The sequence below is a fragment of the Dendrobates tinctorius genome, unplaced genomic scaffold (assembly GCF_039654945.1).
Source record: "Dendrobates tinctorius isolate UK_male_01 unplaced genomic scaffold, ASM3965494v1 ptg000084l, whole genome shotgun sequence".
In the NCBI taxonomy this organism is placed as follows: Eukaryota; Metazoa; Chordata; class Amphibia; order Anura; family Dendrobatidae; genus Dendrobates; species Dendrobates tinctorius.
The window spans coordinates 19,029,437-19,046,619 of NW_027361752.1; the positions used below are offsets into that span (position 1 = coordinate 19,029,437).

General features: G+C 38.5%; 1 protein-coding gene across 10 annotated transcripts in view; it reads right to left on the minus strand.

Annotated features, from left to right (window-relative positions):
- Window positions 1-1,871: 1,871 nt before the first annotated feature.
- Window positions 1,872-17,183, minus strand: part of ROBO2 (roundabout guidance receptor 2) — a 582,091-nt gene continuing 566,779 nt past the window's right edge. For 6 of the 10 annotated variants that reach the window (XM_073584463.1, XM_073584459.1, XM_073584460.1 and 3 more), the window contains 4 exons: window positions 12,371-12,538; window positions 11,582-11,815; window positions 7,398-7,595; window positions 1,872-5,196 (listed from right to left, as the gene is read on the minus strand). In XM_073584463.1, coding sequence (XP_073440564.1) covers window positions 5,195-5,196; window positions 7,398-7,595; window positions 11,582-11,815; window positions 12,371-12,538 — 602 coding nt within the window. In that variant the 3' untranslated portion in view covers window positions 1,872-5,194. The remainder of the gene's footprint in view (window positions 5,197-7,397; window positions 7,596-11,581; window positions 11,816-12,370; window positions 12,539-17,183) is intronic. The other 4 variants (XM_073584464.1, XM_073584461.1, XM_073584462.1 and 1 more) reach the window with 2 other exon arrangements.

Genomic DNA, 17,183 nt, shown 5'->3' on the forward strand with positions numbered 1-17,183 from the left:
GGGGCTATGCCACTGAATCAAAGAGGAACATTCTACAGGATGTCAGCTTAGGGGACCAGAGCCCCAGCTGGAAGAACACAGATCTGCTCTACTGACTATCGCTAAACCCTCGGAAACATCTTGAAGAATCCAGGTGGGAATAATCAGGTCACTTGGCCACATACCTCACTGCTCTTGGTCAGCTTCCTAAATTTGTCGTTATCTCCTCTCTGTGTGTGCCTACCAAAAGTGGAGGGTCACTGGTGGGGGTAGTTGGCCCTGGAAGCCCCAGAGTCACAGCTACTCTAATCCTGGCTATTCAGCAAAAGGGAGAGACTCTGTAATAATGCACCATCTTGGGTATTTTGTTGGGACTGTTCTATATGTTATTGTCGGTTTTGTAGTTCAGCAAATTATTGCCACACTGTTTTACCCTCACCCTGTATTGTGTGAGTAGTATTCCACCCATGATAAAAGGAGAGCAGGCATTCAATGGATGAGCACTGATCCATGCGATCTTGGGCCAGAAGACAAGAGCACCTTTGTCTCCACAGAGAATTTGACATCACATCCCCTCATCAAGTTGTTCACGTCGGTCTTCATAAATTGGGGCCTAGGTTTTTTTTCTCTTTAGGTTCAAGTCTTTCCATCACAACATAGAAATATAAAGTATGTTTTATAATTTGAAATACATATTAAAGGTCTCCATTAACAATGACTTTAATATGAATTGTTAAAGCGCCTCTCCGGTTCCTAAACCTTGATAGCTCATCCTTAAAGGGGTGGTCCGAAACAAAAATTAATATTCATTCTAAATGCCTATTTATTTAATATCATAATCTAATATATTTTCTATTATACTTTAATAAAAAAAGTCCCTATTTTTCTCTAACTGAACTATCTTTATTTGTATTTTTTTTTTCTACTTTCTTTTTGATGATGCTTCATTTGAGAATTCCACTACATGCTGTAATATGGTGACTGCTGTAGCCCCTGCCCCCTCCCTGAAATGAAGCATCATCAGTAACATCCCTTTCAGGGGCTTGGCTAGTCCCTACTTGGCTTCAGTTGTCAATTCCAAAAGATGCTTAGCAAATTCTTTTCACTGTGCACAGTGACAGTGTACTCGCTCGCCGTCTCAGATCAGAAGTAACAAGCTAGCAACAGAGTGCACTGTCAGTGCGCATTGTAAAATAAATACCCGGCTTGCAGAAGCAAGCACTGCCGCCGCAATTGACATCATCAAACTTCATAAAAAAGGAAGTAGAAAAAAAATAAATCAGTTAGATAATGTAGATAGGGAAGGATAGGAGATTTTTAATAAAAGAATATTAGATTGTGGCATTAAATAGAAAGGAATTTAGAATGAAAATTAAATTGTGTTTTGGACCACTCCTTTAACATAGCGTTTTGGTGATTGAACATTGGGGTGGGGGGGTCTAATCTTCATGATGACAACAAATAAGGACAATAATGTTCACATACAAAGTTCAGTCATTGAAGTGCCTCTATGGGATGAGCTGAAGTCCTTTGATCGTGCTGATCAATAGGGATCAAACCACAGCGGTCAAGCGTTACCGGTCTGTCCTAACGGTAGATTATGAATGCTAAAATCTTGGAGAACACATGAAGAATACAATGAAGGAAAGAAACAAGTGATGACAAACAGAGATTTTGGTACCAACCAAGATTCATCCATCCAGCCTTTTTTTTCTTAATGGACTCGCTGCCTAGAGGCAATTTTCTGCTATTTATTGGACTTAGTTTCACCGCACAACAGTAGTCCTAATACGCCGATGGCATTATTCCCCATACCTGGGAACTTTCAGACACCAGTCATGCCCCAGGCGTAATGACAGGTGGTAAGTAAAAGAGAGGAAGACACAGTAGTGTATTTTTTTTCTTTTGTTATGTATTATTCAGTCAGAGAATGTTAATTCATAAGAACAAGTCCTTTCATAGTTGTAAAAAGAAACATTTGACCCTGGCTTGTGACCTAATTTACACAGGTGAAAAACGTCTGTGATGACAAGAAAAATATTTACCAGCGTGACAACGTCATGAAAACGCACATTTTTTAATACTGTTACAACCACTTGCCAATGGAAAAAAGGTAGAACAAACATTGGAAGAACTGACATATTAGTGACTTCAGTGGGTTGTCAGGTTAGCATTTCCTATAAATTCTATAAAGGACAATATTTTTCATAAAATAACAAAAAAAGAACATTCTAGAAAAAAAAGTCAGTTATCAATATTTCATGGGCTTGTGTTTCAATAGATTATCAAATCCTAAGTACAATATATAAAATATTCCATTGGGGATGAAGCAAGTTACTGTACATTGCATTTATTCTTTATAAAACCACAAAGAGAAATGCAAGAAAAAACATTGCTTACATTGATATATTTTTATAAAATGGCCTATAGGGCAGAATTGGATACACCCTAATGCTTCCTGTGTAATGTGGAACTTCACCTACCCCTCCTATTGATCCATGTAATCTCTCTAGCTATCCGACACCAAATGTGCAAAATAGGTGTAAAACATCCCAACTGCAAGACTGGGAAGCGAGAGATTCAAATAACTTCTCGAAAGACGGTTTAATGGCAGAAATTGTATTTTTGGTACTTGATACACAGAATAGTTTGCTTGCGTTCAGACAGTACATAAAGCTCGATCCATCATCGGAATCCATGGCAGTAAATAGGGAATGTTTTTGCCTGTGTACCACATAATAAAGTTATTGTAAATGTATTTACATCACTGAATTTCAGTTGCAATTTATTGTTAATTTTTCATTTTTTAATTGGAAAAAAAAGCAAATTTAGATCACCGTATAAAAGTTCTAGCAAATGGAAACTTGTAATTAAAGGGCATTCATATAAGTGGGAAATCCAATAATAAGGCTCTTGGATTTGTGTCCAGACCAGATTAGTTTTATCCTTTTAATGGGTATTGATTGACCCAACGAGGGCTTTTCTATTGGAGATGAAAAAATAATGATCAAGTCCTCAGTCCTTGAATTGGTTTGGGGTTTATTGGTATTAATAAGCACAAGGAAAACCATTCTACGTATAAGTGCAGGTGCAGACGACCGTAGATTCTGTCATCCGAGAAAATCGGGCTGATTATGCAAATGATACTCCAATCAAACTATGATTAGAGTGACAGTATAGTGTGCTCCGATTCTCTCGGATGAGGCGAAGTTGTAGAAAAAAAAATACTCCAGTGCAGTTCAAGGTTCTACAAGATCTCATTGACTTGCATGGTCCAAATATCAGATAAAACTCGGGCATTCAGCAGTTTATTCCTTGGATTGGCTCAGTCAGGGAAAAAAATCTAATATGCGCCATAGACTATCACTGGTCTGAGAGTGATTAGATGTTTTGTCGGATTCCACTTGGACCAAAAATACAGCACCTGTCCTAAAGCGAATTGATCAACTGTTCTTATTGTGTAAAATGAAATTTCATGAAGTGTGGCCCAGTATTTAGTTATTATAAAAAAGATGAATTTTTGAGTACAAATTCCAGGAGACAATGATGGTAATTCAGTTATAGACTGCGGCATTACTGAACAGAATATGGCCTGTACCCCGGCCCCATGGTAAGGAAGTTTATTCTGCTGTGAGGGCAAACAATCACATTGTAAGTTGTTAATTGGACCAGTATAGGCCTAAATCCGAAATAAATGGATAGGCTTTCCGAATAAGTGCCTATTTCACAATACGTATAGTAGCTTGAGGTTATCAGTCAAAAAGCTAAAAAATAAATTCCCTGCACAATCCCTTTGATGAAATTCTAGTGCAAAAGATATTTAATGATTTTGATTCTATATGAGTATTAGACTTTGTATATGAAACAAGAAAACCTATACGTAGGTATAATAAATCGTATGGGTCCAGACTAAGGTCCGAATTCCGGATAACGTTGACCAAACCGCCTTCTAAGTTGGGCCAACAAGTATAGGAACTGGGAGACAATTAGCCGCTTCAACTTTCCAGTTATAAAGTATAGTCCCAGATTCATTTAATGATGGTTCTTGGTAAAATATTACTTTATTATGAACAGGCCGATATTTAGCATAGTGAAGACTGGTCATTGATCCACGGTTGTGGAAAGCAAACATTGAACTCATGTGTGTCTCTACGGTTGATTCTTTGAACCAACCTTGATTCTTGATTCTTTGATTCCCTCAAATGTATGTATTTAAGGGTTTTCTACCTATCCAACAACTGTCTCAGACATTAGGAGGTTAAAAAAAAAATCCACTCAAGTCGACATTACCAGAGCGGATGTTAGTCTTCTAATATACACAAATGTGCGTGACTTATATATGTGCATATTCAAAAATATATGCTCATATATAAATATAAATTGTACATACATGCACGTCCACAAGTGAATACATGTATTCATACTCTCATATAACAATGACATAGATCTTCACCATATTGAAAGCAAGAAAAAACAAACATATTGCTTAGTTTAGATCCTTGTGGTTCCAATCTCTTTGCCAGAATCTTTTTTTTTCTTTCCTTCCCTGTAAGCCAGGTAACACCACTCGTGATCCTGCACAGATATAGCACCTGTAGCAATATGCAATGAGTTTTTTTTATAGTACAGACCGTTCCGTCACATTCAGTCTCTTCCCTCCGCGTCACAAGGAGTAAGGTTTTGTGCTTATCATCAAATAAAAATCGCAGTGCAAAATTTAAACATGAATGTTACACAGTTAAACAAAAAAATTTTTGTTTTTTTTTCTCTTTTTTTTATATGGCACCACAGCCTATTAATTCACATACAGTATAGTACAATAGAACGATAAAGACAGACAATAATATTAAGAAGAATATGAACAAAAGAGGGCAAGCTTGCATAGGAATGCAATCAAAGAAAAAAACAATATATACAAAGCCAAAATGCTTTTTTTCTTTTTTTCATCCTTGATGCCGATTCCTCGTTCCTCTTTTTTGTGTATTTCTGGCAAGAAATATTTAAGGTGGATGGTGTGTATATTAGAGAAGGAGAAAGTAAATCGTCTGTGGGATATGTGTGACTTTCTGTGGCTTTACATTGCATTTACAGTCCTCCCAATCCTACATAAATAAATGAATGTCCATTGCACTGTTTTTTTTTTGAGTTTCCTCGTGACTTTCATCAGTCCAGACCAACAGGTCCATAGAGCAGCTTGTGTCATCGTTTTTCAGTACTCTAAGAAAGAGAACAGAAAGAAAACATTGAAATTCATTAAAACATGTGCACTGATTTGAGGAGCCGACACAGACAGAACAGGGCCCCTGTGCAAGAACAATGACTCATCATAATGCACCTCTACTCCTCCTTGGTAAGGCTCCTCCTTGGTCAGACCTCATCTGGAATATTGTGTCCAGTTCTGGCCACAACATTTTAAAAAAGACATTGAAAAACTGAAGCAAGTTCAGAGAAGAGCTACCAAGATGGTGAGCGGACTGCAAAGTATGTCCTATCAGGAGCGGTTAAAGGATCTGGGAATGTTTAGCTTGCAAAAAAGAAAGAGGAGACTTAATAGCGGTCTACAAATATCTGAAGGGATGTCACAGTTTAGTGGAATCATCCTTATTCTCATTTCCACATGGAAACACAAGAAACAATGAAATGAAACTGAATGGGAGAAGATACAGATTAGATATTAGAAAAAAACTTTTTGACAGTGAGTGTGATCAATGAGTAGAACAGGCTACAATGACAGGTGGTGAGTTCTTCTTCAATGGAAGTCTTCAAACAGAGGCTGGACAGACATCTGTCTGAGATGGTTTCATGAGTCCTGCATTGAGCAGAGGGTTGGACACGATGACTCTGGAGGTCACTAGCAACTCTGACATTCTCTAATTCTATGTCTTGCTTTGTAGGTGGAAGTGGCCATATTACCATTTGAGCCCCTGTGTGACGTGTGACTGCTCAGGTTGCACCATGTCTATCCCTGATGGGCTTCTTTATCTTATAGAAGTAAAAATCCCTACACCTATTAGATTAATGCTGACAAAACACACTTGTTTTGGTTGGACTGACCAAGAATCTTTAGTGTACCGGCTCTCTCCTGACTGCTCTTGATGGGGGAAAGCAAGATCGAGCAGGTTTGATAACACTATGACAATTCAATGTCATAGTATATTTCCTATACATGCATACTCGGCTATGTCAAGTGTGCATAAGTATGAGGTGGTTTATAAGAATAGCTATTGGCAGAATAAGCTTATTCCTAGCTGATAGCTTCTCTTACGTCTTTGTGTAAGGCAATTTTAAGGGTTATTCCCATGCTGTGATTTCAGGGGTGCACTGATCTCCTGCTTCCAGGCTTCCTGCTTGCCACAATATGGTGTGCTCCTGATTGATTGACAGTTCAGACCAGCAGCATAATTGCCACCTTGGGCCAAACTTTGCATTCTGCAATGCTGGTATCAGAGGCAGTTTTGCCTCTGCATCATCTTAGAAGCATGAGGGCACTGATGAGGTCCAGATCCTTCTGTCTAACACTGTGTTCTTTGCCTGGGAGATCAGCCACTTCTGATATACATTAGTGATCATTTTAATTTATGGTGTAAAAACAATAAAAAAAATGCATTTGACTAATTGTGTTTTACGACTGATGTACGAAACAATAGTCTTAGTAAATGTCCCAATGTGTATTGAAAAGTCACTCGGACTCCACAAGGACATTGATAAATACAAATCACAAGTTAAGCACTAAAGCTGACCAAGGTAGCAAATGAGGGTCAATGTTCTTAAATTAAAAATTCTGTCTGGGTTAAAGAGTCCATTTTCATATACTCTGATAGGGTAATAAGTGATTAACATCATCATCCCCCAGCCAAAGTAAAGAGTGGTTGTAAAGAGTGTCTCACACCCTGGAGGATCAGTCGTGTCTCCCATTACACAGACACCCTATTGAGTTGAAGTAGTGGTGTAACTTGAGCTTGAGGGCCCCAATTCAACATCTCCAACAGCACCCACAACCATTACAAGTCTGTAATAGAATTGGTCTTTTTATATCGTCCAAAGGAATTTCTTGGGCTCCTTTAAGTTCCCGGACTCAGACACGACCGCATCTACAACTACAGTTTGATTTAACGGGAATTGTGTGATTCATAACTTTTCCCACGAAGGCATCTGTAGCAAAACTGACAACTTATTGCTATTTTTTCCAAAAACTTCAGTTGATCACTGGGATCTCATGGATGGGGCCATTTTGTGATCAGCTAATTGTTACGAGATCCTTATAACAAGTTAACAAGTTGGGATTGTATAAATACAATGGATTTGGACCCTTTTATTTTTTTAGTAAGGTGCAGAATGTTTTGGAAGATATCTGTCAACTCTTTGTATATCGAGTAGGAACCTTTAGTCCATTAACAAGCCCTCACATAACTACTTACATAATTCACCTGTAAACTGTCCTTGACTGTTTGGCCCCAAATATCCTACTTCAAGAAAATCAATGGCATTACGTTGGTGACCTCTCATAATGTCGCCTTTCCTTGGTCCAGTGGACTCCTTTGAAGAATTGGTTCCTGTAGAACTATGGCCTCCGGGTGAAGGAAAACATGGCTTGCTGTACGGCATCAGCACTTCATCTGTGAGGGAAACAATGAACAAAAAAATCCCTCAATTTCCTTAATGAAATGACTTTCTATACATGAAATGTCACACTAAGGATCTACTTTCTACTACGACTATTCAGTAAATTATTTAGCAGGTGAATTTGTGAGCGTTTGTGCTAAAATTGCTTCCGCACCTGTCTAATTACTTTGATTTCTGCTCTTGTTGATATTTTAGGAAACCGCTGATCTTTAAAATATCACCATTAATTAGAATACGAGATCAATTTGTGCACATTATATGTGGTTTCTAAATGGGCAATTATAGAAAAAATAATAACAGAGCTATAGATATTCTGGAATACACTTTCATGGGGATAATTGTCAGTGTGTCATTAGCCCTTAATTAGATTTAGGCTGCAACTATTTGATGATGTGGCATTAAATATGTTTAGTTCAGCATATGTCACATCATAAAGGAATGACTATTAGATAAACTAAGTCACTGTACTGAGGATGCTGCAGAGGAATTATATCGCTCACTGAAGCTTTTACTACTTTTACAGTTGAGTGTATAAGAATACAAATACTTGGCTGCTATTTTCAGGAAGCCATTCTTATCCATGGACTAGGTCTGGTATTGCAGTACAGTCATGTTTTAAGGGAGCCTTTCATGTTGACCCATCCACCTGGCGTTCCAAACGTAGGTGCCCCACAGCAATCTCATCATGCGCCCTGTCCATGTCTTTCTCCACTGAATGCACTGAAACCTCTCTACTCTGCTTTCGAGTGATGGCTATAGCAATCTACTAAATGGATGGTACTATTGTCACTCAGGGCAGCAGAAAGGGGTCGGGACTCAGGAAACATTCAATAAAGAGAACCTGGGATGCTGGCAATGACGAGACTGCAGTTATAGTGCCAGGGGGATTAACACTTGAATTCCTTGCTCATGAAAAATACATGCATAACTATGGGGAAAAGTATGCATCGACTGCTCTCCCCATCCACTTTATAGTCATATCAGCAGTTCTAAGAGGGAAAAACTGATGAATGACTCCATTCACGTAAATGAGGCTGAGCTGCAACACAGCACAAAGCCATTGTGTAAGGCTAAGTCCACACTTGCGTTTGAGTAGAGTGTGTAGGGCTGCGTACTTCTATTCTTAAGCGCTGCTTACTTACGCGCTTCTTCCCTTAAGCTCCACCCACTTCCGCATGCGTCCTGCGAACCTATCTTAAACATTGGGTACACAGGGACATGCGTTGTATGCGGATGAGTTTGCGTGCATCGTTTTGATGTGCCCGCAGACCGCACAGAAATGCAACATGTTGCATTCGGCAGGCACGTCAAAACGACGCATGCGGACGCATCCGCACGCATGTCCCTGCGTACCCAATGCTAAAGATAGGTACGCAGGATGCATGCGGAAGTAGGTGGAACTTAAGGGAAGAAGTGAGTAAGTAGACAGAGATTAAGAGAGGAAGTACGCAGTCCTACGCACTCTACCCAAATGCAAGTGTGAACCCGGCCTAAGACTGGTGCTGTATGTTCTAGAACAAGTGTGTTTTTCTAATCTCAAAGGTAACATCTCTCTTTGTGGAGAGTGACATTCCTGGCCTGACATGACAGTGTGAGGAGAGTTATGGGCTATGCAGTGCTCCTCTGAGAAGTTAAACATGCAAATTGTCTTTTCCGGGATGAAGAGAATTTGAACTGTAGTGACAGTTATTGGAAGCAGCAATCCTTTAAATCAATATCGAATCTTTTGCAAGTCTTGCCAAATGACAATGTTTGAAAGATTTGACTAGTCATATACCAAGGCTTGTTGAAGGGTTGATAGTGACTTTTAGGATTGCTACTTCTAACAGGTGGCACTAGAGTTCTAGGAACTCTTCTTCTCTGAAGAGACAATTTGTATTTCTAATCTCATACACAGGACTGGGTAAAGCTTGGTTGGTGCCCAAGATTGAGGATTCATAATGGGCACCAGTCCCTTTAGTGGTCACAGAAACACTCCAGTCGACAATTCTGCTTCCTGTAATGTTATGATTATAAAGCAGTTTTTTCTATTCCACTCTGCTCTGTCACCAGCTGTCACTGGATAACCCCTTTAATTTAATTTTCCCCGGCTGCACATTTCAGTTCCAATTTCTAATATTTTTATATACACAGACATGTTACTCCTCATTTTTCTCCTGCTCACAAACCCCTTTAAAGGAATCTGTCACCAAGTTTTTGCTACTCTATCTGAGAGCAGCAAAATGTATGGGCAGAGGCCCTGATTTCACTTACTGTGCTGCTTGCTGTAGTTTAAAAAAAAAGTGACTTTCATTGGCTACAGATCTACCAGTTCTTTGAATTCTGAGCTGTGTATAACTACGCCCATACCACTGATTGTCAGCATTCTGTGTACACTGTGCATAGCAAAGTTTTGAACTTTTGACTTTCAGGCTCCATATCTCATCATCCACTACTGCTTCAAATGTGAAACTAGAATCATTTTATAGATAATCATCTTGGCAATCTCATACATAAATTTGATTTGCAACTATTTACCATATGACTAGTCATGCAGATTCTTGTCTTGTCACTGCATTGCTACAGTTTTGCTCCTAAAAAATCAAAATTTTACTTTTTATAATTTTGTTAGTATTTTTGTGAATCCACCTTTGGCTTTCAACACTGCCTGAATCCGTCTGGGCATGCTATGCTGTCAGATTCAAGCATGTCTCAACTGAAATCTGATACTAGGTCTCTTCTGCACGTTCCTAAAGTTGGTGCATACTGGTTGACTCACTTGGGTATGTATACAGCTTTTTTTCAGCTCTACCCACAAATGTTCGATTGAGTTGAGATCTAGGGACTGTGGGGAAAAATCCAGCACCTTTACTTCATTGTCATTGAACTATTTCTACATCAATCTCGATGATTGCTTTTTGTCGTTGTCCAGTTGGGAAATTATGTCGTAATTTTCAAACCCAAAGGCACTCGAGTGTACGAAGTAACTCATCTTGTAGGAAACTCACATATAGCTCAGCATTGAGACCACCATCAATTTTGGTCAAGTATCCAATGCCATTGGCTATGAAACAACCCCATATCATTAAGCTTCTTCCACCGAACTTGATAGTTCCTTCAATTTCTCAAACCGTTAGCAGCTTTTTCCCTTTTTTGTTCCAGACCCATTTACACCTACCAGAGCCTAGTCTATTGACTTTCCTCTCATTGCTCCAAATCTCCCATTTCCAATCTTCTACTTTCCACTTTTTGAGAACTCAAACCAATGCTTCTTATGACGATATTGAAGCCGAGGCGTATTCACGTATTTATTGGCCACCATTCCAGACTTGTGTAAGGTGCATCACACGGTGCTTGGATGGATGTCAGTGATTTCACTATTATGAAGCATACAAGATACCTACACTGCCATGTTTGTTACGTCACAAGTGATAGACCTTGTGATAAGCCAAATTGTTGACTCCGATATTTTGCCTGGTCGTCCACCTCTTGGCTTAAATGGATGGACTTCATTTCATATTCTTCCAACTGTCAAGGCACTCACATGATGCAGGTAAGCAATTTTTCTGGCCGAAAGACTGCTATTGATGAGCAGGATGGTGCTGTTTCTCTTTTCTTGGGAAATCTTCTTCATGGCGGTGCCTCAATTTGAACCAGTGACTTTTCGTTTGGAAATTAACCTACTAATACACTGAGTTATTAAGGGAATGTGAGAACAGGTTGTAATTTGTAATATACAGTAAGAAAAAGATTTTTCCACCAAAAAAGTGACTATGCAGTGACATGAGAAGAATCTGCATAACTAATCATATGCTAAATAGTTGCAAGCTAAATTTATGTATGAGATAGCCAAGATGATTGTCTATAAAATGATGTAGTTTCACGTTCAAAGTAGTAGTTGATGGTGAGATATGGAGCCTGAAAGTCAAAAGGTTCAAAACATTGCTACCGTTTTGCTCATCAGTGTATGTATAGCATCTACCAGTGTTCATTATCATACCTGAACCAAACACCTGTTTGTTTTGCCGATCTGTGGAGCCAAGCCATTCCTGCGTTTGCCGGTGTCTTTCTAAAGATGTTCTAGCATGACGTTCCAAAGAGGTCTTACTATCATCCATATTGGAAGTATGTCTGTCAAGAGAGCTGTCTTTTCTTTCTGGAGGACCACTACGTTGATTGGGCATTTGCTGTCTCAAACTTTGACAAGGGGGAGGTTCGGGTGGAGGTGGAAGATCTTGAAATAAATATAAAGCAAAAAATGTATTTGATATAGAAATGGAATTGGACATAGAAGTAAAAATGGTTCCTTAACAAATGCTTTTTTAGACTTTGGGTCAATGTATAATCCCTAAAGAAAATGATTGGTGTCGGTAAAGAACAGTAACCTAGCTATACATTTATTTCAAAATGTGCACAATAAAAGTATTGTATGCAATAAAAATGTATCAAAGCATTAAAGAGGTTATCCAGTTTCAAGAAATATTTTTATATAGCCTATTAGGTAAGACAGACAGCTAATTGATTTCAATGGATACCCTGTAATGCCAAATTTCCCCTGTGGGGGCACTGCAAAAAAACCTAACATTTACAGCCAAGCTTTAATGGAAATGATCTCTGAAGTTTGTAGCTGAGAGAAACTTTGTAATCAGCTTTTTAATTAACTTTTTAAAAAGTAATCATAGACTAAAAAGAACCTATTTAGTGAAAAAATAACTGGTATAAAAATCTGCAAGGAAAAGTAAAGACACCACAGTCCTTTCACAGTCACATATCTTTAACATGAACTTACCATCTACCAATCCTTCCCTTCGTAGTCCTGGAGGCTGATCCATCCGGCCTCCCTTGTGTTTTTTAGTGGGCCTTGGCCTTTGGTTGCTGTGATTCATGGCTGAATTATTACTGTCCACAGAAAATGGACTTGAAGGTCTTTGTTTTTGTGAGAAGGATTGCATTTTTCCTACAAAGTAATAAAGATGCCAAACTGTAATTTTAACTCAATAACATATTAAAAAATATATATAATATAACAATATATGACACGCTTAACCATATCATAATTTTGCAGTACAAACAGCTAAATGTCCACAGATTATAGTTCATTTGTCATGCAAAGCAGAAGATTATCAGGTGCCACCAGAAAAGGTATATTGAGACAAAGAGACAGGCAATAGCTGATCGTAATGAGGCTGCACTAAACAGCTTGAGTTCCCCATGTCCTCCGGATGAGGAGCAGCAAACTCAAATAGTCACAAATAAGATTTTATTGAGACCAATAAAAACGTAAACTACATTATAAGATTGTTTTAATTTTTTATTTAAACGATTGGATGTTTGATGACCTTTCATTCTCTACCCAAATTGGGAAAACCTTGCCCTCTGTTTACCCATTGGCTAATTTAAACGGAACCTATCAGGGTCCTTAAAACTGCCACCAATATAAAACAAAGCACTATATCTGCATTTTAACAAAATGAATGTGTGAGAAAACTTTGTAGCTATAAGCGACAAAAATACTTCTGCTTTGCCTCTCATGATATGCTAATCAGCCATGAACTAGTTTGCCAAGGTACTAGTACATCATATGTCAGTAAGGGGTTAAAACCCAGCCAGTGATATTGGTGGCAGTTTGGGAGCGTTAGTGAACCTGACCTTAAACAGGGGTGCACAACCTGTGAGGCGCTATGGGCCATTTTGTGGCATCCCCAACCTTATGTGTACAGTAATTTCCAAGTAAGGGGGAAGAAGAGTAGCACTCTGCTCAGGAACAGGACTGACCAAGTACAAATAAAGCACTGTGTAATCATAACTGGGTCCCCCATATATCAAGACTAGAGTTCCTGGACTTTTGTTTCGCAGTCGAGAAATGGATATATGAGTTGTACACACAGCAATTACTATTCTATTTTATGGTAATTGTGAAATGTATCCAGCAACTACAACACTCATAGTCTCCAATGGAGAGAGTTACATATGTGCAGGGGCTCCTTCTCTCTAAATTACTGATTGGGGGAAAATAGCACCCCTAATTTTCAGATATTTGAGAGACTTGGTAGCTGAACTTGTATCCTGTAATTACTTATGGCATATACTTTTGAAATGCCATAAACCTCTCAAAAGGTAAAAACCCCTTATGTTTTATTGCGGCCTTTAAGGGGCATCTACACTGCAAGATAACCATGAAAGATCATTTCACGATAACCATGTAAGCAGACTGACGATCACCTGATGAATGGACAAAAAGTTTACCGATTGGCAGTCGTATCACCCCGCCGGTCGGTCTGTGTAAATGGTCACTAAGAAGACGTTCAATATGACATTGTAATCCTTTGACCAGAAAAGGTTGTGTACCCCTGCTTTAAATGAATTGCTCATCTTTTGGCTGTCCTACATTTCTAAGGAGCTCTAGAGTTCAGCAGGTGATTGATCAGGTCAGCATTTGTTTGGTACAATTCAGTGGTATTCATAAAGTTAGCTACTCCTCTTTATAGGTTCTAATGCAGAATTTGGCTCTAATCATCGGAATTATAGTTTAGAAGTAAATAACAAAGAATAATTAATTAGTATTTCGATAGAAGTGATACACATAAGCAAAGACAGTGGTAAAAGGTAAAGGTATTTCTAATTAGCTGTTACTTAAAGTAAAATTAATAAAATAATTAGAATTTATGAGAACTTTAGAAGAAAAGATTAAAGGTTCCATCCACCAGACACCATGCATGTTAGCAAGCTGGCAGCATAAGGCATGTCCATGGAAGAGAAAGAAAGCTCAGGAAGAGGAGAGCCATTCCTTATACCCAAGGCGCTAGTCCAAAGACAACAAACCTGCTCTTGATAGGCTGGTTCCATTTACTGTGAAACCAGCTTTATCAGCTGCTGCAACGAGTGACTGTGCAAAGTTGCCGCTCATAAATATCGAGTCATCAGAAGAGCTAACTACACTAGATCTACGACTAGAAAAGTTACGATCCTCATCAGATGCAGACCCCCATCCATTTACCATAGAACCTAAAAATAAAGGCAGGGATCTAGTGAGTCATCAACATATTTCTGTTGACCAATAAAAGCATAATTTGTCAATGAATGAGCTATTGAATACTTTATCAGTCTGAACAGTTAAGTGCAAGGATTATCATGGCCATTGACAGACTAATCTTTACGAACAAGGAATATATATATATATCTATATATAATTTCTATACATTTATTTTTTTATATAATTTCCAATATTTATAACTGATTAAGGAAATATACAAAAAATGAAAAAATCCTACCAATTTATCTCTTAATAATTTTTACTTTTTTGATCCTATTCCTACATGGCAATAATAACTTTGACCAAATTATAAGTAAGTATCTCATAAACAGAAATGAGAGAATATGTTCAGATTCGGTTCCAAACACGATCGGATTCGAATTTTGTTTTTGCACAGCCAAACGTCATTAGAGTCAATGAGAGTAGAAATTACCAAATATATTTGGAACCGATCATAAGACATACATTCAGCACGAATATTGTTCGGATATGTCAAAATCAGATTCGGGGACAAAATCTGAACAAATTCACTCATCTCTACTCATAAGATCAGCTTTTTTACAACCTTCTAAAGCAGGGGTGGGGAATCTTTTTTCGGCCAAGGGCCATTTGGATATTTATACCATCCTTCGGGGGCCGTACAAACTCTGCCCACAAAGTACATCCTGACTCTGGCACTGGTTTAATGACTTAAGCTTTCATTGCATGCCCTTCAATGTTCAGTAGTGAACACTGCGTGTGTGTGCTAACAGAGCAAGAAGAAATTAATGATCTTGTGGCAAACAAAATACAGCTCCCTGCCCAACAATGCGGTCCCTGAGAATCTGCTCTGGGGCCTGATAAAAGGTCATCGAGGGCTGTAAATGGCCCTGGGGCCTGAGGTTCCCCACCCCTGTTCTAAAGGAACAAAAATGAAAAAAAAAAGACTTAACTGAGACCTGATTTTAGGGCGCAGTCAGTTGGACAAATTGGACAAAGATCGGAACGCAGTGCCCAGACTGGCCGATGGCTCTTCCGTCTGACTGCGCTCTATGGAAACTGCACCAGTAGCCCGACCCCACTGCTCTGTCTACAAAAGCAGATTAGGACATTAAAGCACCCCTCTATCCTCACACTGAAAAGTGACTACACATTTCTGATGTATAGTAATCACTCCTGGTGCCCTCTATTTGCCTCTTGTTGCCTCATTCATTTAGATTGGTACTCTGTTAACCATTACGGCTGGCGCTGTGGCATAACTATAGACTAAACTATGCCTCTTCCTTCTATCCTGTGCTTTATTATATTTTGCGTCTATACACCATTTTGGAAGCAGGAGGAATGTAAAACCAAAATTAGGGAAGGAAGCAGCAGGTGACAAATAGAGGGTTCCAGACAGGGTGACTATACATGAGAAATGTATAGTTACTTTCCAATCCCAGAGTGTGACGGAGAAGGTCACATACAGTGCCCTTCTTAGCTAACCCACACCTCTTCATTGAAAAATGGAAGAGACCAGATTCAGGGTATGTTCACAAGTTGCGTTTTTACTGCCTTTTTTCCACATGATTTTGCCACAAAAAAAAAAACACAGCATTTTACTGCACCAGCAAAGCAAATCAGATTTCTGAACTCTCATGCACATGCTGCTTAGTTGCTCCTTGCAGATTTTAAGCTGTTTCAAATGTGCTGCATTTCAGAATTTTTCACTTATTCAAATTCTTGAAAAAAAATGCACAGAAAGGGAACAAAAAGGTGCAAATTTTATACAAATTTTTCCACTTCAAATACTGAACATGTGTATGTATCTTAAGGCTAAGGTCACACAACTATATGTTACCATCTGATTATGCTAATCACACTCAGATCACAATCTAATCAGCATTTGATGAGAGTGGGATCGGTTTTTCTCCGATGTGGAAAATAAAAACACACTCTGCAAATCAGACCCACAGAATGACCAAGTGAGTTCCAATAATCGGAGGTAAATTTTGCATTCTCTAATTTTTTTTTTCTTGGACCACTTGGAGCGAGGAAAAAGTTGGACAGCCTCATAGAATATTGGTTAACGTGAGATCCAATGTTTTGACGGATCACACTTGGATCGAAACTCTGGTCTTCTGAAGCCCTTGCACAGGTTTTCACTGCAAGATTTGTACCTTTTTTTTTTCTTTTTTTAACAGACAAAATTCTGCAGACTGAAAAACATCGTAGACAACTTTCTTTTTGAAGTGCATTTACAGTTTATTTCTAGGTTTATTGTTTCTTTAGTAAAATACAAAAGAATGGCCAAGTTATTGAACTTTGTTATAAATAAATGTATACGGAAATAATATTTAACGCAATAGCAATCAAATGATTTTTGATAGATTTATCCACCATATCACATACTGTTTTCTTTTTGGAAGACACCTTTAAAATACCCTACAACTAAATCTACATTGTGAAATGCAACCATTCATGTTTTGTGGTCACGAAACACACAGTTATCCAAAAGTCAGTTTCTCCATCAGTGGAAAGTAATGAGAAGAGAAATGATAATTTCCCAAAAAGTCAAAACAACAGTAAAATGAACATGCATAAAATAAGA